Source organism: Lampetra planeri, chromosome 25, assembly GCF_965212315.1.
Source record: "Lampetra planeri chromosome 25, kcLamPlan1.2.h2, whole genome shotgun sequence".
NCBI classification, from domain to species: domain Eukaryota; kingdom Metazoa; phylum Chordata; class Hyperoartia; order Petromyzontiformes; family Petromyzontidae; genus Lampetra; species Lampetra planeri.
The window spans coordinates 2,566,614-2,586,143 of NC_136131.1; the positions used below are offsets into that span (position 1 = coordinate 2,566,614).

The following is a 19,530-nucleotide window of genomic DNA, read 5'->3' on the forward strand; positions in this document are numbered from 1 at the left end:
AGGTGACTGCTAAATGCAAAGTTAAAGATAAAATTTGATCGAATTGTACATTGTCTGTGTTGTTGTTATCCCCATTGGTTTGAGAAGTTTATTATTCCATAGATTGTTTTTAAATCTCGCATTCAGAGCTTATGCAATAGACAGGCAGTCGTGTGAATTAGTCGCGGGACATAACCACGGCGCTTGTGCCAGGCTAGGTGTACCTTGAGGTTTTGTGAGATGTGGAAGGCTTGCTGCTGGCGGGAGGTCATGTGACAGACCCAAGTGCCGTGGGTTGACTGCCAGATGACTGGCAGATGCACCACCGGTGCTCCCCACTGCCACCTCGCTGCGTGTTATCCGTGCGCCGCTCCGCTCGTTCTGAGCGTCCTTCCTCAGCCCTTCTTTGTTGCTGGAGGGCGACTGCCTCCAAATGCCGAGTAGCCTCCTTCACAAACCTCCTAAAAATATAACCCACGCCGACACAGAAGAGACACAAAAAAATCGGCGTGAAAAACAGCACGCCAATTACCACGCCACCACAAACAGCACGAATTAGCCTATTAGCGTGCAGTCTGACCTGCTTGGAAGGCACTCATGGTATTAAAATTAAACGCATACCAAGTAGTATACTGATGGGCGTGCTGTTATTACAGAACGCCCATTAGTACGTGTAAAATACGTTCAATGTACAATGTGTACATTCGGCTGTTGGTGAAAAGGTTTGTCGGAGGGATCCCCTTTATTTCGTGGTCAGATTTTTTTTTTATATTGAGTAACTCGTGTAGATTACACACCAATTTGGAACAATCGTAGAGCGAGCAGGTGCATCATCCTATGCCAGAGAAACAACCAGTTCTAAGTATTATAACACATTTCGTCTGGTAGAGTAAAGAGACATTCTCATGTCCACGTGGCTCATCTGTTGAGCCGCAGATAGTAGCAGCAGCAGGGCCTGGAGAGTTGGGCTCTCATCTGAACCTCAACCTGACCGTGGCTGATGACATCACTTCTGTCAGCACCAGGGCAAAAAACACGTTCCTTCGGAGTGGGCAGGTAGGAACTTGGTTGGACAGCGCATTCGTGCACGACAGAAAGCTCGCGGTCACGTGACGCACTTCAACCAATCCGGGAGCGTACTACATGTTTGGGAGGGGCTATGCACGACAGACAAATAATCCCTGGTGGGCAGTGTGGAACTGTTGTTCCTACCTGGACAAGGCATTTTTACTCCACGTCGCTCTGAGCCCACCCTACTTCTGAGATCCCTTCAAGTGACCTGTTTTTTTTTTATCTGCGCACTATGGAAGGCACTCCAAACAACATTTCGGACAATGGGGTTTGCTGCAGTCATAGGGTGAGCAGGGCGAGGGCCGAGGTTTATTGGCAGGGATGACGCGAGACCACAGACTGCCTTCGTTGCCTTTGTCCACTTTTGATTAGCACGGTTGGTTACGTACGGTGCGAGAGAAGTTCAACATACATGTCGGACCTGTTTGATTTACGGAATACAGTTTTAGCACCTAAACGGACACACACACTTCTCAGATATTCAACTTGCGAAGGTTAAATGGAAATAACTGCTACCACAAATTCTCCATATGGGCCGATGATATGTCGATTAACTCTTAGTACTTGCCTGGTATTCAAAGTCTATTGCTCAACACGAGCATCGTTGGCTAGAAAGTTGCCCTGATGCTGACGCCTTCGTTGCAGCTGTTCCACCCCGGTTGTAAGTATTGGCACGATTTGTACCGTTGTCACCCTGTTACGACTTCTTTCTGCAATACATTTCGCTCGTCTTTACACGCGGCGGACACGAAAAATCGCTGCTGCTTCTTCCGATGTGCAGTTGTGCAAGGGCAGCCGTCGTCTTCGATCACATGATACATCTGCCATACACCAGCAAAGTCTGGAGAGAACTAAATAGTCTGTTCTCCGATAACGCGTGTTGTTTTCACAACGCCAATTGGATATAATGCGATGATGAATGTAGGAGGGATCACATTTTTGTTATAACGCGGATGCGAATTGTACATAATGTGATCGAGTGAACTTAGCGACGTCGCGCGAGGAGGAATCAGCGGTTGTGCGGCTGCCTCGGCGTAGCATCGCACAAGGCAGTGGGATGCTGCTGGATGCTTCTAGATGCTACCCACGTGCCTCAGTCTACGTTCAGCCTGCGTACGCATCTCACCGTGTTATCGCGGACTGTGCTTTACCCTATATTGCATATTATTGATAATAACGCGATTTTTCCGTAACCTCGTGTTCTTCAGGGACGTGACAACCGCTGCATTATAGGAGAAGAGACTGTACTTGAGTCGCACCCCACTCATTGTACTTTCATTTGCTTACCAATATCTTACCAATATAGGTTACTTGATCATTGAGCCTGTGTATTGGAGGACTCTGAGGTTATCACCGAGCACCAAGGCACCAGTACGCAATTTTCACGCCAAGTGTGTTTCGGATGAAGCTGCCTGGGTATAACACAGTCTGGTAGTTTGTTGAAGAAAATTGTAAAATTGGTAACCGTTGGTTTTTGCTCGTAAGTGGCAAAATTGCGACTTCAAGTGACAATATTAAATGCACCCACACACTTTAAATTCTAATAAACAAGCAGCAAGCTGACAATGAAGTACAGCATCAATGTGGTAACAATATCATATTCGGGTCATATGAAGAATATTCCTGTCAACAAAGTTTATTTTTCCTGAGGTTCATGTTAAGGTATTTTAAGGACAAGATAGCAAATGTGACTTCCATCAGTGAAGCGACGCAAGGTGAAAGCGAACATTAAAATTGCAGTTGTGACCAACACCCAACCTGCCATTTGATATCCTCCCGATTAGATGCACGGGCCACACCTATGAAATTGGCCCAATTATGCAGCAGTTTGCACTACCCAACCGTGAAAAGATTATATTGTGCACAAAACAAAATCTCGCATCACTTTGCTGTCCGGACAGAAGAAGAATAGAAAAAAAACCGCCAATATATATTTTTTTTACTCTACAAAGTGACCGTACCGAGAATAATTCGACTCGTGTAATCGAATTATCTAAACCAATAAAGCTAGGTTGTGTATCGTAAAATTCGCTTTCCGAACAGTCACGAGTGTGTCAAAACACCCCAACGTAAATAAATCCCAGGTGAGATTTACAACAACAGCAACATCGTCGGCTAGCCAAGCGGTTCGATCCGCGCCAAAAAGAAAAATCTGCGACTGCGTAGAAGCCAGGAGGAGGAGGAGCAGGAAAGAGGAGCAGGGAAGGAAGGAAGGAGGCATGAGGAGCCAGACGCGCCTCCTCTGCATGCTGTGCCTCACGCTCGCCTTCTTCGTCGTGGAGGTGGTGGTGAGCCGCGTGAGCGAGTCGCTCGCCATGCTCTCCGACTCGCTGCACATGCTCTCGGACGTGATCGCCCTCGGCGTGGCGCTGCTCGCCGTGCGCCTGGCCGGCCGCACGCGTCCCACGCGCCGCAACTCGTTTGGCTGGGCGCGCGCCGAGGTGGCGGGGGCCCTCGTCAACTCGGTCTTCCTCGTGGCGCTCTGCGTCACCATCGTCCTGGAGGCCCTCGGACGGTTCGCGGCGCCGCGGACCGTCGAGCGGCCCCTGCTCGTGGTCGTCGTCGGCGCCGTGGGCCTCCTCGTCAACCTGGTGGGGCTGTGCCTCTTCCAGGGCCACGGGCACAGCCACGGGGAGGCCGCTGCGGAGGGCGGCCCCCGCTCCGTGCGTGGCGGTGCGTAAGAACGGTAACGCCGTGGCCAGCAGCAGCAGCGGTGCCCGCACGCAGAGACAGAATGGCTATTATAGAGGGTGCTTCGAAAATATGCTAACACTTACATGGGACTATCGTTTTTAATGGAAAAAGAATGGATGACACTCTGTAACATGATAACAAATGTAATGTTAATAGCTTCAAAAAGTCAAAGGGTATCCACTTGTTGCTATCATTGTCAACGCATGCCTGGAATCTTCTCCAGGTGGTCTCCAGAGCCCAGAGGCACATTTCTCGTGGTATTGTTGCAAATTATCTGAAGTGTTAAAAAAATTTTGAAGTACCCTGTATGAGAAGAATTGGCTTATTTATTTTATATAAATTAGCAGCTTGTTTCAATTGGCTCACTGAGTTTAAGATCATTACTGTCCGTGGGGTAAATGGTTAGCGAAGCTGGATTTAACAATCCACAGGTCTGCCGATTTGATTTCCCAGCGCGGAATTTTAAATACCGCAAAATGGGAATATTTCGTAAGCAGTCGCTCAGGTCCCAAACCAGCAGTACTGTTCTACATTTGGTAACCCTACAGTCGAGCGTCTGGTCGCGTGTGATGGGACAAAGTGTGGGTTACTCGGACTTCTTACAAGTTGTCTGAACAGCGTGGAAGAGTAGGTGAAGTTCCCCTGGAGATTTGTCTCTTGAGAGGCTCCCTCGAGTTGAAGCCGTCTTGAAGTCGTTTTGCCTTGAGTTGGTCATTTCAAGGCTACCCCTTAATCTTTGGCAGCAGATTGTTGTATGATTATAGAACCGATGATTTTTGGAATTTACTGTAGAATTATTCAGTGTAAAAAACGTGCGTGCTTCTGATCCTGAATCATGGTCGATCTCTCAGTCAATCCAAATATTTATTCTAGATTTGAAGCTGCCCACTTCAGCAATTGTTTCTTGCTGTGGTTGTCCCACCTGATGACGGACGCTTGTGTTGCGCCCGAAACGTCGTGATTTATTATTTTATTTCTATTATAATTTCTATCATTGTATTATTTATTTTTATTATTTATTTTTATTTTTACCTACGTGACTTTACCCAAAAAAACTAAGAGTATTAATCCAAATATTAACAAACGGTAATATAAAAGAACACCTCCAAATCACTGACAATGCTGCAGCCTTATGGAAGTTAAGAAATGGCCACAAGAAAACAGACTATATGAACACAACGCATTAGTAATTTGACACGTAGGTTTTCCCGACCAATACGACTCATAATTGAGTTTTGGTTCAGATCGCGTGAGTAAGCCAAACTATGTTTTATTTTATCAGGCAAGGCCCACTGAGCTATACAGCTCTTTTTCAGAAGCGACCTGGCCACAAGTGATAGCCCAATGAAGTGGCTTGTCACGTAGAAATGTATAGCAGCCAAATAGTCGATCAACGCATGTCTCTAAATGTAGAGGGTAAAACCGGGGGACCTGGAGAAAAATCCACGCGACCACAGGGAGAACATGAAAACTCCAAATATACAGCAGCAGGCGTCAGGGTTGATATCGAACCCATGACCTCCTGCATACCAGGCGAGGTAGTTAACATCTCGCCACCGTGGCTCCCACAATTGGGTACGACATGTCACTGGTAGTTACAAGCAGCATTCGTCAGGCAATTGCCAGAACTGTGAGAATGCACGACAGTCTTCACACGTGCTGTGGAAAACCTTGTCGGATATTCACGTTAAAATCCGGTACAATCCTATTTCAATCATGTTGTTATTTGCCGAGAACAAATCCGGTGTACTGGCACCGTAACTGCAACTGTCAACACACATACACAGTGACGTTACATATCACGGTACCTTTTTTGCCAGTATCAAAGTGTAGGGGTGTTAGAGAGAGAGCCCGTTATGCATGGCAGCCTATGGTAAACAAACACAGTAGGCGGGGCTACATGTGTGCACGAGCAGGTGCCCTCTGCGACGTCCGCGCCAGACACCCTGGGGGGTCGATTCGGTCATTATGATCCCCCGGGGCCCCACCCCTCAGGGAGGGGTTGGGTATAAAAGGGGAATGTATCGAAGGGCTCGGGAGTGTTGTGTTAGCTAAGAAGAGAAGACGGAAGACGTCCTAGATAGAGCCCTGGTCTCCCCCTGGCACGCCGTCCTTATCAGGACCGCGCAGGCTCGAGCCAGTGGCGTGGTACCAGAGCCAGAGCCAGTGCTGGTCTGGACTCTGGGTACCGGGCCCGACTGACCAGTGTCGGGCCAAGATAGCCTCCCCTAGCCCATTAGAGGAGGACTCAGAGGCAGGCTAGGGTTAGCCTAGAGGTGTGTCCTCAGATAGACGGGTGAGGGGGCCGATACCCCCTCAGTGTGTATGTCACAACGTGTGGTGTTAAATAAACAAGTGTGCCTCCAACTCCGGTGTGAATGAGTCATAAGCGTTACTACATCTGGCGTCAGAAGTGAAACAAAGTACGAACATGGATACACGCCGGACGACTCGAGTCGGGGTACCAGAGGCAGAAGACACCACTGCAGTCGGAGGGCCCGAGACGGCTGAAGATGCCATCGACCAGCCGGGGCTGGGCGCATCCACGCCACAGCAGCTGGAGGAAGGGGAGCCGTCGATGGAGGGGCTGAGGGAGGCGCACGCGAAGCTGACCGAGCTGCTGTACGCCGCAGCCGCCATGCTCGACACCATCACGCAGCTGGGGGCTGCGGGACCGCCACGGGGCAACGGCAGCCGACGATCACAGCGCCTTCCCGCCATTTCCACGGAGCAACATTTTGAAACTCCCGCCATCGCCGCAGCTGCTGTTGAGGGCGTGGCCGCTCTAAGCATCGCGTCCAACGGCGGGAGTACAGTACCTGCCGCGTCACCACCAACGGGCGGAACGTCACCACGGGTGCGACCGGCGATGCCATCGCTGGTTCGTGCCGACGCTGACTTGAGTGAGGCGGACGAGGGAGTGCGTTCTTCCTCTGCAGCCGCTGCCTTACATCAGCGGCTACCTCCACTCAAGGAATTTGTGGGCGAGGATGGCGACTGGGGCGGCTTCCAGCGGCGCTTCCTCGCTCACCAGGAGATGGCACAGTGGACAGACGCCGAGGCTCTCCGCGCGCTGCCAGCACTTCTCGACAGCGACGCCCTCGCCACTCTAACATCGGCTTCGAAGGAGAGGCGCTCCACGCTGCGGAAGGCGATGCAGGTGCTGTCGGCGGTATATGGTCCACCATCGGACTGTCGCCAACTCTTTTACGATCGCCAGCGGGGGACGAAGGAGTCGCCCCTGGCGTACCGCACAAGCCTCCTGGCACTGGCGAAGGAGGCCTTTCCACGAATGGATGACGAGGGTGTCGACGCCATGGTGACAGAGAAGATACTTTTGCTGGCGGACGACTTAGACATCGTCATTGTCGCACAGGACGATGCAGAGATGTGCTCCCTCCAAGCGGCCCGTCTTCTCCACGCAAACCTGTCCTCTCAACGACGGAAGGCCAGCAAGGCGGCGAGCGGGCGTGCCGTCGCTGCAGCCACCCTCCCGGCGGAAGAGGTTTGCGCCATCGACCATCAACGGCAGCATGGAGCGGGAGTACGGGAGGACCGGGCCGGTTCAAGCCGTCTACAACATCCACCGTCGTCACCAGCGCTTCCACGCTGTTACAACTGCGGCATCCGGGGCCACGTCGCCTCGGGGTGCCGCTCTCCTGGGCAGCGCAGGACGACACCTCAACGGGACGCCGGCCCTCGTCACAAGCTCCACCATCATAATCCGGCGAGTCGCGGCACCCCTCATGCTTGGCCCACGCACACGCCCGTCACACACTCAAACACCGCAGCGAAGGGAGGGCCAATATCGCGTACCATGGCACCAACACGCACCGCTCTGGGTACTCAGATTGAACCCAGCCAGTGGTCCGTGTTGGCCCATCGGGTTGTAGCCGCGTCGTCAGGGTCGTCGGCCGTTGTGGGCCACATCGATGGGGTCGAGGTGCGCATCCTGGTCGATACAGGAGCATCGGCGACCATTATTTCGGAGTTGATTTATAACATTCTCCCTGCCCAAAGCCGTCCTTTGATGCCTGTTAACGTGCCATTCTTTGCTGCTAACGGGGGTTCACTTGGCATCATCGGACAAATTCGTGCCCAAATTTGTGTCGGGGATATTAAATTGTCTGGGCCGATTTTTGTTTCCTCCTCGCTGGCGGTTCCGTGCCTGCTGGGGACGGACTTCCTGGCCAAAATGCCGATTAGGATATTAATCGACCAGGGATGCATTGAGCTCCCATCGGGCCGACGCATGGCGTTTCTGCCATCCCCCGCTACGAGCCGGACGGCGTTCGCGACGGTGCCGGCGTTCGTAGATAGAACGGTGCGCGTTCCTCCGGGGGCGCAAATGTTGATTCCTTTGAAACTTCGGCGGCCCTTCGCTAAGGGCATTGGGGCTCAAGGGGTTCTGTTGGGACCGTCTAGGGCCGGGGTCAGTGGACCTGATTTACTCCCGGCCCAGACCATAGTGAGAGGGGAAGGAGAACCCTTCATCGCGGTCCTCAATGTGGGCTCGCAGACGGTGGTGGTCCCACAGGGGACCGTGCTTGCTCACGCAACGCCGGTGCCCTGTGAGGAACCCGTCGCGAGTCATGTCGGCGCTGTCCCTGCACCGCGACCACATTCGGACAGCGATGAAGGGTGGCTCGAGGCGCTTTGTGCGGGATCGACGGACCTGTCAAATTTAGAGCGTCAACGTCTTAAGACACTACTAAGGGAATTTTCCGACGTTTTCAGTCGGGATAAATACGATTTGGGCTGCACTAATCTGCTGCGTCACCATATTGATACGGGTGACAGCGCGCCAATACGCCAGAATCCTTTTCGGTTGAGTCCCGCCGAAAAGGACCATGTCAAATCGGCTGTTGATGACATGCTAGCCGCCGACATCATTTCTCCCTCCAACAGCCCTTGGGGAGCGCCGATCGTCCTGGTTAAGAAGCAGGACGGTTCGTTGCGGTTTTGCGTTGACTTTCGGCGCCTTAACAAAATTACGGTTGCCGACGCATACCCGCTCCCACGGATGGACGAATCGCTTGACGCCTTGGCGGGAGCGCGATTCTTCTCCACATTGGACTTACTTTCGGGATTCTGGCAGCTTCCTCTGGACGATGATTCAAAGCCTAAAACTGCTTTCCGTACTCCGCACGGCCTGTTTCAATTCAACCGGTTGCCGATGGGCTTACACTCAGCGCCGGCAACTTTCCAGCGGTTGATGGAATTGGTTTTGGCTGGATTGCAATGGGAGTCGTGCCTGATTTATTTGGATGACGTTATTGTCTTTGGCAAAACTTTTGATGAACATCTCCAGAGGTTGCGGGCGGTTTTCCTAAAGATGCGGGCTGCTAATTTGAAATTTAAGCCCCAAAAATGCCATTTGTTACGCGAGTCGGTGCGTTATTTGGGGCACATCGTGGGACGCTCAGGTATTTCTACCGATCCCGCCAAAACGCAGTGTGTAAGCTCCTGGCCGACTCCCACCTCAGTGGGAGAGGTTAGGAGTTTTATTGGGTTTGCGTCGTATTATAGACGCTTCGTCGCTAATTTTGCGACTATAGCAAAACCCCTACACGCTTTAACATCAAAAGGGGTTCGGTTCTGCTGGGGTCAGGAGGAGGAAGCTGCTTTTTGCTCCCTTCGGGACGCTTTGGTAAACGCTCCTCCCCTGATTTACCCTGATTTTTCAAAACCATTCTTGCTCGACACCGATGCGAGCAACACGGGTATTGGGGGCGTGCTCTCCCAGGTGGTTGACGGCGTGGAACGTGTGGTTGCGTACGGCAGTCGGGTGTTGTCTCCAGCGGAGCAACGATATTGTGTCACCCGTAGGGAACTGTTGGCAATTGTCCATTTCATCCAACAGTATCGCCCATATCTGTACGGTCGGCATTTCACCGTCCGCACAGATCATGCGGCACTGCAGTACGCCCTGAGGGTTCAACAGCCATCGGGACAATTGTCCCGATGGTTGGAGGTCCTCCAGGATTACGATTTCCAAACCACATACCGTAAGGGCGTTCGCCACACCAACGCGGACGCTCTGTCGCGCTTGCCAACCACCTCCGAGTGTGCATGCCTCCTGGGGTCTGGACGTTGCAGACCTCCAGGGGACACATCGGTTCCTGTCTTGGCGGCCGCCAACGACGACGATACAGTAGTTACTAATTCGATCGAACAACAGGGCAAAGATTCCCTGTTGGGGTTGCCCGTCATTGACTGGGGGCGCCTCCAGATGGAGGATGTGTCCCTCCTCGGGTGGCGACGTCGCGTTGGCGGTGCGGGGGGGGGAAAAAGAGGTGGTTCCGACGCATGGGAAATGTGCCAAGGCCTGCTGATGCATTGGGACGGGAAGTCGCGTCTACATCGGCTGGTGGTCCCTACTGGGTTGCGGGGCAGGGTGGTATGGGCCGCTCATGAGCGCCTCCTACACCTGGGGACCCAAAAGACTCTCGCCTTGCTGCAACTTGATTTTTATTGGCCTGGCATGACGAGGGATGTTGGGGATTTGTTGGGATCATGCCCTCGATGTGCACAACGCAAACCGCCGGCACGGGAGTCTAACCCGCCCTTGCAATCGATCAAAGTGTCCAGGATAAACGAGCTGGTCGCTCTGGACATTTTGGGACCATTCCCCGCCACCCCCAGGGGGAATAGATATTTGTTGACTGGTGTCGAGTATTTTACACGCTGGCCTATGGCCTGGCCTCTGGCCAACCAATCGGCAGCAGCCATCGTGGAGGCCTTTGTTCAGGGTTATGTCCTGGACAAAGGTGCTCCGGAGAGGCTGCTGACCGACCAGGGCAGAAATTTTTCCGGTAAACTACTCAGACAAGTCTGTGATCTCCTGGGCACAAAGAAAATTCGGACCTCCCCATATCACCCACAAACTGACGGGATGGTCGAACGGTTGCATCGCACCATCACGTCCATGTTATCACAACAAGTTTCGGACTCGCAAACGGATTGGGACCTACAAATTCAGGGGGTCTTGGCGGCGTACCGGATGGCACCCCATGCAGCTACGGGGTTTTCTCCCTTTTACCTCATGTACGGCCGAGAACCAGACCCGCCTGTTCGTGCCCAGTTGCAGATCCCCGTGCCGCAGGGAAAAACTAATCTGGCTGACCACGTTAAATTTAATCTGGACAAATTGACCGAGGCACGGGATGCTGCAATGCAAAACTCTGACCTCCGTCAGAAGGCGAATGAGCGCCTCAGATTGAGTCGAGCGCACATGCTGCAGTGGAAGCCGGGGGACAAGGCATGGCTGCACTGCCCCCAGGTGCCACTGGCAACCTCCTCTAAACTGGTGCGGCCGTGGCGGGGCCCTGTGGAAGTGGTGGAGGTGTTACGACCGCAGTGCGTGCGCATCAAGTGGGGGAAGCGGCGATGGTTCGTGCACCCCTCTAGGTTAAAACCCTTCTCTGCGGTACACAATCACACTTCACACGCGCGTGGCCAAGCATGTGGGGGGTCGGCCGACTCGCTGGGTCCGTCTCCGTCGCTCTCACCTAATGCCTTGCCGGCTGTGCCACCTTCAGGTGCATCAGGAGTGACGGGCTCACGCCCAATCACCCCTCCTGCGGATACCGAGGGTCACGCGGAGTCGGATGAATGCTCACCCCAAGACGGCAAAGTGCCACCTGATGGTCCGCCACGCGCGGTTACCCCGTGTGAGGGGCCCGCTGCAAGGACGCGCGCTAAAATGCGCAAACTGTTGTGAGGCCGGAAAATGTGTACATAGCTGTTGTGTTCATTGGATGTTGTGTGGGTGGTGTGTTCCCCACTCCTCGGATGTACATATGTTGGCTTCACCGTGTGTTGTGTGTGCGTGGTGGGTTCCCTGCTGATTGTATATAGGCTGTTTTTTTTTACGGAATTCGTATTTATTCGGGGGGGGTGCGACGGGTTGTTTTCTCATCTTGCTGTTGCGTTCTTGTTCTGGTTCCTGTTATTGTTCAAAAATAGTGAGGCACACGCGCGGTCAGGGGGTGAAGGCACCTTTATTGTCAAATTTTTGTATGTTGGCAGCCGGGACGGCTGCATGCTATGCGGGGGGGAGTGATGTAGGGGTGTTAGAGAGAGAGCCCGTTATGCATGGCAGCCTATGGTAAACAAACACAGTAGGCGGGGCTACATGTGTGCACGAGCAGGTGCCCTCTGCGACGTCCGCGCCAGACACCCTGGGGGGTCGATTCGGTCATTATGATCCCCCGGGGCCCCACCCCTCAGGGAGGGGTTGGGTATAAAAGGGGAATGTATCGAAGGGCTCGGGAGTGTTGTGTTAGCTAAGAAGAGAAGACGGAAGACGTCCTAGATAGAGCCCTGGTCTCCCCCTGGCACGCCGTCCTTATCAGGACCGCGCAGGCTCGAGCCAGTGGCGTGGTACCAGAGCCAGAGCCAGTGCTGGTCTGGACTCTGGGTACCGGGCCCGACTGACCAGTGTCGGGCCAAGATAGCCTCCCCTAGCCCATTAGAGGAGGACTCAGAGGCAGGCTAGGGTTAGCCTAGAGGTGTGTCCTCAGATAGACGGGTGAGGGGGCCGATACCCCCTCAGTGTGTATGTCACAACGTGTGGTGTTAAATAAACAAGTGTGCCTCCAACTCCGGTGTGAATGAGTCATAAGCGTTACTACAAAAGTATGAAAAATAAGAACAGCTTTTACCCTTTCTGGCAATAAAACAGGTGCTAAGATGTTCAAACTCCAAATAGATCCCTTTTGCAAAGAATCAAGTCTGCATTAACCACACAGGGTACTTGTGACGAACGTGAAAACAAACTTTGGTTATATTTGCATTGTCTTTGAAACTGTTTGGCCTACACGAGAGGCATCAGCCTTCTTTATGGCCGTGTCTCACCAGTGGCAGACCAGAGAACAACGCCAGAAGGCGAACAGCACACGGACAATGCCACACGCATCAGAGCATTTATAGGTCGGCGTGAGCGGCTGTGTCATGGCATTGCAGGTGACCACGTGTTATTCGGTGACGCTGCTGCATTGGCAGTTGTCCACGAGCACATTTAACGAACAACAACAAATAACCGCAACACACTCCTCAACAACACTGCCTTATAAGAAAACAAATATAGTTGGTAACGTGGTCCTTAGGTGCACATACGTTTTTTTTCTGTTAAGACAGTTTTTTGTTAATTTTTGACAGGTAATCACGCGAATTAGCCGAAAATGTACACATTTTCCCATATTTAATTGCTTTATTTCAGCATAAAATCCGCCACTTTAAAAAATTACAATCCTCTCAGAGGCAGTATTATTACTTTTAAGAGAACACGTGATGACATACGCACAATAATGTATCTCACGTAACTATAATTAAAAGTGAAACGTGACATTTTAATTGGATGAGTGATATTTTTTACATTTACCATATCACTTTGAAATGTTACATAATACATATATTTAAAATGTGCACGTCAAATGTGTCATATATTTGAAGAAAACATGAGGCACAGGCTGCCTGACGGCACGAATTGAAACCACAATGCCGCCGTGTTAGCGCGTGCTGTGCTATGAACTATATTTCAGCTATATTTTTCACCTGATGACGATTGCTTGTGTTTTTATATCTACGTGGCTTTACCGAAAGACCCAAAGAATCTGTGCTATGAACTTCAGCGAACCGATTTCTCTTCCCGCCCATGGCCCAACATCGGTGATGAATACCCGAGCCGCTTCGAGGGGCCTCGCCTCCATCGACTCGGCCTGAAACGCGAGTGCCCCATGTGGTGCGCAATCGGCAATTGGGAGACTAAGGTGGCCGGGCGTGGGTGCTGGCTGGCCCACTTGCGCGCGCGCAGTCGTCTGCCTTCCGTAGGTGTCCAACAACGGCGCCTTGCCCCAACAGTCTGTGTGTAGGCCAGGGAGTCGGCAACCGAAACCGAGACGGTTTTTTTTGTACGAATTCGGTAAAAAAAAACAACTCGATATTTCAAGAGCCTGCGATGATGAATATGAGACGGCACTGGTCCTTGGTAAAGGACGTCACGAGGAAGCGGTGCTCGGAGAGCCGCCGCGTGCGGATCCGGAGCCGCCAGGGTTGCATTTGGTTCTAGATTTGAAGCTTTCGTGACTGCAAGTATTCATATTCTTAGGTTTTTTCGGTAAAGTCACGTAGGTATAAAATTAAAATTAATAAAAAATAAAAAATAAAATAAAAAATCACGTTTCGGAGGCAACATAAGCTTCCGTCTTCAGGTGGAACCGTCACAGCACGCTTGCTGTATCAAGTAAATGAGAGATTCCAAGAGATACTACCCCGTATATATACTGGTTGAGGGGGGGGGGATGGGCCAGGAACGGCCCACTTTTTATTATTATGGTAAGGTGTGGCTTGAGACTACGGCTAGTCTATTTCATTTGGTGTTCAAGCTTCGGCAGGCATTGATGTCCTTATGCAATTTGTGCTGATATACTTTATTTACTTACATTTTTATTTCGCAACTCGCTTAACTCTGCACTCCTATCGGTGTTTGTATCGTTTGTTGTTGCAACTTTCTAGCCGCCACCCCCTACTGGACATCTGTGAATCAGAGCGTTGTAGCTCATCGGAGTCTTCCAGTCTAAATAAAGATTCCGATTCTGTCAAAGGTTTACCGACCCCCCTGGTGGTGTAGGCTATACAAGGGGGTCCTTTGTGCACATCTCAGGGCAATGCACCAGGTGCCCGCCCCAGCTCCTCTCGGATGAGAGCGCCAGTCGAGCCGCAGTGCGGGGTGCCACCAGAGCAGCGATGCACCACTCAGGAGACTGCCCCTGGGTGGGGAGCCAAAGGGACATTCAGTGGTGGAGGGCCCACCCCAGCCACCCCAGCCACCCCCAGCGCCAGCCCTGGCACGCAGGGGCCATTCAGAATAAACTCCGCATGAGCCGCAGGAATGCGGTAAGAACATGGCGCAGTGCGTGGTGAACCCACAAATTGGGCATTACCTCTGCTGGCAAGAGTCCTGACACACGCACACATGCATGCATATGCGTATGCATGCATACATCCGTTATGCAGTGTAACCTTGAGTTTACCTGGCAATGAAAGACTGTGTCAGTGTGCCGCTGCTTTCATTGGTGCTGAAGGGCCTTTAAAGAAAAATAACTCTGACATTTAAACAACGCCACATAGAGTATGCACCATAATTGTAATGCCCTTGTCAGTTTTTATTGGGTTTTCACCGTCAGTTGACTCATTTCTAACCCTGGCTCCCGCACACACCCCTGGAATCAAGAACGCAGCCATCACCTGGTAAGGGTCGTGGGCTGGCGACAGCGTGGGCGTGGTTGTTTGTTGGATTGCTTGGGAAGGTTCAAAGGTCGTGTTCTAGCATTCAAGAGAAACGCGTGGCCAGTTGTTCAGTTGTGGCGGACCAGGACAGAGAGGCTTTTATGAAACACAGCAACGCAGGAATGATGCCCATCAATGGCGGAGCCAGGATTTTCAGGTAGGAGGGGCAACCCCTCCAGCAATTAAAAATGATAGTTCTTAGTAAGGACTTGTCCCTTGCTTTTTATTCCAAGCGTGTGCGGCGATGGCGCAGCCATCGATCGAGGGTCGAATTCGAACCGCGTTGTGTTATCGCCATCGCGCTCGCTGAAGGTGTTTGCCTTCAGGGAAGTCGTGTACTGTGTACGCAACTGCGAACAATTATGTAAGTCACTTATAACTGCTTTGCCGTTACTTATTGCCAATTATGGACTCAGACTATAGTCCTATCATCTCATAGAGTCCCTGGTACGTAATAATAAGCTACACAGTGGCATGCAACAAACATGAAATTTGGCATGTGGGTAGCTTCCCGACTGTCCACAATGCAAAAAGTAGAAAATTTTACTTTTTTATTATGGGGGGGGGGCGCAATAATGGATATATTTTGCACGGCAAGTGAGCAGTGACGTCACATCTGTGATGTCACCCGCATGCGGCAACGTCACGCAGTGTGCCTGCTGACGTCACGCATCCCCCTCACCCTCCGCGTAGGCCGTGTATTAATCCAAGACAATAATCCCAGGCGAAGCCGGGTAGTAAAGCTAGTTACTAATAAACCCCAATGATCCGATCGAAATTAGGGATTTCGATCGGATCATTGGGGGGGCATATGCCCCCCCCCTGGCTCCGCCAGTGATGCCCGTGCTGCCATTGTTGGCAGACTGAACTCGTTATCCAGAGCTCGTCAGTTTGTCTTCCTCGGCGTGGCAGTGGAAATAATGGTGCAATTGTTTCTTAAATCTCCTGCATCTATAATAGAGGGTTTTTTGGGTTAGGTCGCATAAATATAAATGTGTCATTAAACCCGCCACCACCCGACAGCCAATTCGTAAGGTTTGTCACGTAAACAGAACATGGCAATTCGTTACTAGTACAGCACACCGGTTGTGTGTTGGAGAGTAAATCCACAACATTTACAATTTGAGTAACGACGTTTCGCCAGTAATGACAACTAGCTTCATCAGGCTTCAGCCAGATTGGTGGAGAAATCCTCATTTCGTTCTTGAATAGAGGGATAAATGTGATGATGTCACTTGTGAGCTCCTCGGGTGCGACGGCCTGCTGCATCTGTCGACACAGCAGTGTAAATGGGTTCACTACAGTTAGTCGATCGGCAGGTTAAAGTGTGAGTACACTCACCGCTTCCAGTACCCTCTCTATGGGGGGCTCTATAGCGGTTGCCTCAAGTGGAGACCCTTCAGCCAGAAGTAGAACAAAGTGAGCAAGCGCAGGCCTGCACCTTTGCCTGTTACGGCAACGACTGCGGTGGATACGTGCCACGCTGCATGGTGCAGCAGTGTCAGAGTAAGCGTCTGCATGTCGCCCAGGCCCAGGTGCGGGAACGGATGGCGACCACGCGGGACCACCGTCTGTTGAGATGGAGGACCTTGCCAGGATCCGGCCGTCGTGCGGCTCAGGAGGGTGCGCGGCAGCGGAGGCGATGGAGGAGGAGGCGATGGAGGAGGAGGAAGAGGCGGTGGAGGCGACGGGCTCGCAGATGAACATGCACGGCGTGTTCCTGCACGTGCTCGGCGACGCGCTGGGCTCCGTGGCGGTGGTGGTCAACGCCCTCGTCTACTCCCACTTCGAGGGCTCGTGCGTGTCGGAGGAGGCTCGCGATGACTGCGAGGGGCCCGCGCGCCGCCGCCGCCACCACCGCCGCTGCTGGGTCCACTACCTGGACCCGAGCCTGTGCCTGCTGATCGTGGCCATCCTCCTGAGCACGGCGGTGCCGCTGCTGCGCGACTCGGCGCTCATACTCATGCAGGCGGCGCCGGGGCACGTGGACCTGCGGCGGTTGCGCGAGGGCCTGGCGCGTCTCGACGGCGTCGTCGCCGTGGAGGACATGCGCGTGTGGCAGCTGGCGGGCAGCCGCCTGGTGGGCACGGCCCGCGTGGCCTGCGCGGAGCCCGCCGACGGCCGCAGCGTCGTCCGCGGGGTCCGTAGGTACTTCCGTCAGGCCGGCATCGGACACGCGACCGTTCAGACGGAGTTTGTCGGCCACGACCACCCGCTGGCTGTGGCCCGCCGATGCAGTTAGAGACACGAGCTGTTTGTGTTTGGTCCCAAGCGTGGGGGGGGAGGGGGTGGTGAGGAAGAATGCTCAAGCGCCACCTCTATAACTACTTAATTTAAAGCCTAATTCTCAAAGTTGAACAATTGCAACGCTCATTAATTGGCCGACGATAAACTAAACTCTAAACTGAGGTGAGTTTTCACATGTGGAAATGTACAACAGTGGTCAAATGCTCTAAACCCATGTTTCTAAATGTTGAGGGGAAAACGAGAGGACCCAGAGAAAATTCCACATGACCGCAGGGAGAGAGACGTGCAAACTCCAATTATACAGCCATCAGGGTCACGATCGACCCCACGACCTCCTGCCTATCAGGCGAGGGAGTTAACATCTCGCCACTTAATATATAGGGGATCGCAGAGCTTGCGCAATTGTTGACGCCGGCTCAACGCTTGGCCGCTGCCTTCCCACTCGTCAGCGGCCTGTCATCCTCGTGCCTCTGAGTAATTCGGTCTCAGAGTCGAGTGAAAGAATACTGCATAGCGGCGGGTTTACAAGTTGACATTTGTCTATAACTACAGCAGCCTTCTCCAGATTGCAATGCACTTTCGCTTCCCCCCCCCGCTGTAATGTAACACAAAGGTGTGGGGTGCATCTTGCTTTCTGGAGTGTCTTATGATCAGGAGAATATGGCATGTGAAATGAGTATAGTATCAATTGCAAACATGATGCCTTGAATAAAGGTGTCAGTTTTGTACCAGTTAAAAGGGTAAAAACCTACCATTATATAGTATCAATGTTAAGCACGATGATTCATAAATATGAAGCAACGTCATTTTTGCTCCAGTTTTATCTTGACTTAAAGCTTTCGTGACTGCAGGAATTCATCTTCTCTGGGTCTTTCGGTAAAGTCACGTAGATAGGTTCAAAGAAAATAACAAAAAACTACGACGTTTCGATCACAACACAAGCGGTCGTCATCAGGAAAAGGGGTTTAGCTTCTAAAGGAAAACTGTTTATAAAAGTTTAAATGGGCGTACCCCAAATGTCAGCAGCATGGGCGGGGCAGCTAATGTTAATGTAAGTGGTGGCCAATTAAAGGGGTGCCAGGTCAAAATTAGCATGTTAATGTAAGATCGGTGAGTGGCCTCCACGGCGAGCGAGCTGAGGTGGCTATGTTAATGTGAGAGATTAGCATGTTAATGTGAGAGATTAGCATGTTAATGAGATCGCATAGCCACCGCCACGTCGAGGTACGGCGCGCGAAGGTAACTGTGTTGGTGTGAGAAATGTAACCTGTTAATGTCAAATCGGAGAGCCGAAAATATCAACTAACAGGTTGGGAACATCACAGCCAGTTATGACTTAAACTGGTTGATAACGTCCTTCCAATGATTGCTAAGTTTGTACCCATCTTCTCGGTTGAAATTGTGTCTGTGTCTGTTTTTATGGATGACTTCATGAACGAATCTTTGTTGATAGCCATTGGGTTTGCAAAGTACCTTCGTCTTAGAGAAAGCAATATCGTGTGAGCTCACCACATTAAAACATTGATCAGCCACGGCCGAGGTATTGGTCCTACCGTGTTTCAGATCTGCCTTGTGTTCACGAACACGGTCCGAGACATGTAATTTAATTTCCCCAATGTAACTACTGCCGCAGACACAGCTTAGTATGTAAAATTCGTGATCTGATGCCATCTGTGAAGGATGTGATCCCTGACATACAATACCCCGGCGTCTACAAACTAAGCACTCAAGTATAAAAACAAAGTGGCATCGTAGAACACGGAGTTACTATCGTTTATACGTTATTTGAAAAATTGTGGGTAAATAAATGCACATATGGCAATTGGAAGGTGATTAATGCGTTATAAATTTTACAAAATAGAGTCCATTATTAATTTTTTTCAATTTCATGTTGTTTAACGTTTTCAGTGTAAATGCTTAAAACGCACAAAATGTCTGCACTGCAGCTTCCGATTTAGCATTACGTTTTGGCGTGGCCATTTTTTATTAATGTTTTGGTAAACATTACTATAATGGTTGATTCAGAAGGAAAAAATGTATGCATGTATGATTAGTACTGTATTATTTGCCTTACGTGCAGTCCTTGGATTACAAACCTAATTCGTTCCTGAGACCCGTTCGTAAGTAAAATGGTTTGTAAGTCGCAACACTTGCTGTAATGTACTGTATTTAAATGCGATATGGTCATCGTTACGATTAAGTGTTATGGTTCAACAAAAATGTTGTACATTTGCATGTAACACTATA

At 51.3% G+C, this 19,530-nt stretch overlaps 1 protein-coding gene across 1 annotated transcript; it reads left to right on the top strand.

Moving 5' to 3' along the window:
• Positions 1-3,150: 3,150 nt before the first annotated feature.
• LOC144727243 (proton-coupled zinc antiporter SLC30A1-like) lies at positions 3,151-18,579 on the top strand. Its single transcript, XM_078605930.1, has 2 exons — positions 3,151-3,717; positions 16,548-18,579. The coding sequence occupies exons 1-2, from the start codon at positions 3,270-3,272 to the stop codon at positions 17,276-17,278; spliced, it is 1,179 nt and encodes a 392-aa protein (XP_078462056.1). The 5' UTR covers positions 3,151-3,269; the 3' UTR covers positions 17,279-18,579.
• Positions 18,580-19,530: the final 951 nt, after the last annotated feature.

What these genes read in the sequence shown, in the direction of transcription:
- LOC144727243 (XM_078605930.1), top strand. Translation starts at nt 3,270, where the DNA reads ATGAGGAGCCAGACGCGCCTCCTCTGCATGCTGTGCCTCACGCTCGCC. An exon ending in GGGCGGCCCCCGCTCCGTGC is followed by an intron (nt 3,718 to 16,547) that starts GTGGCGGTGCGT and finishes TGTCAGAGTAAG; the next exon opens with CGTCTGCATGTCGCCCAGGC.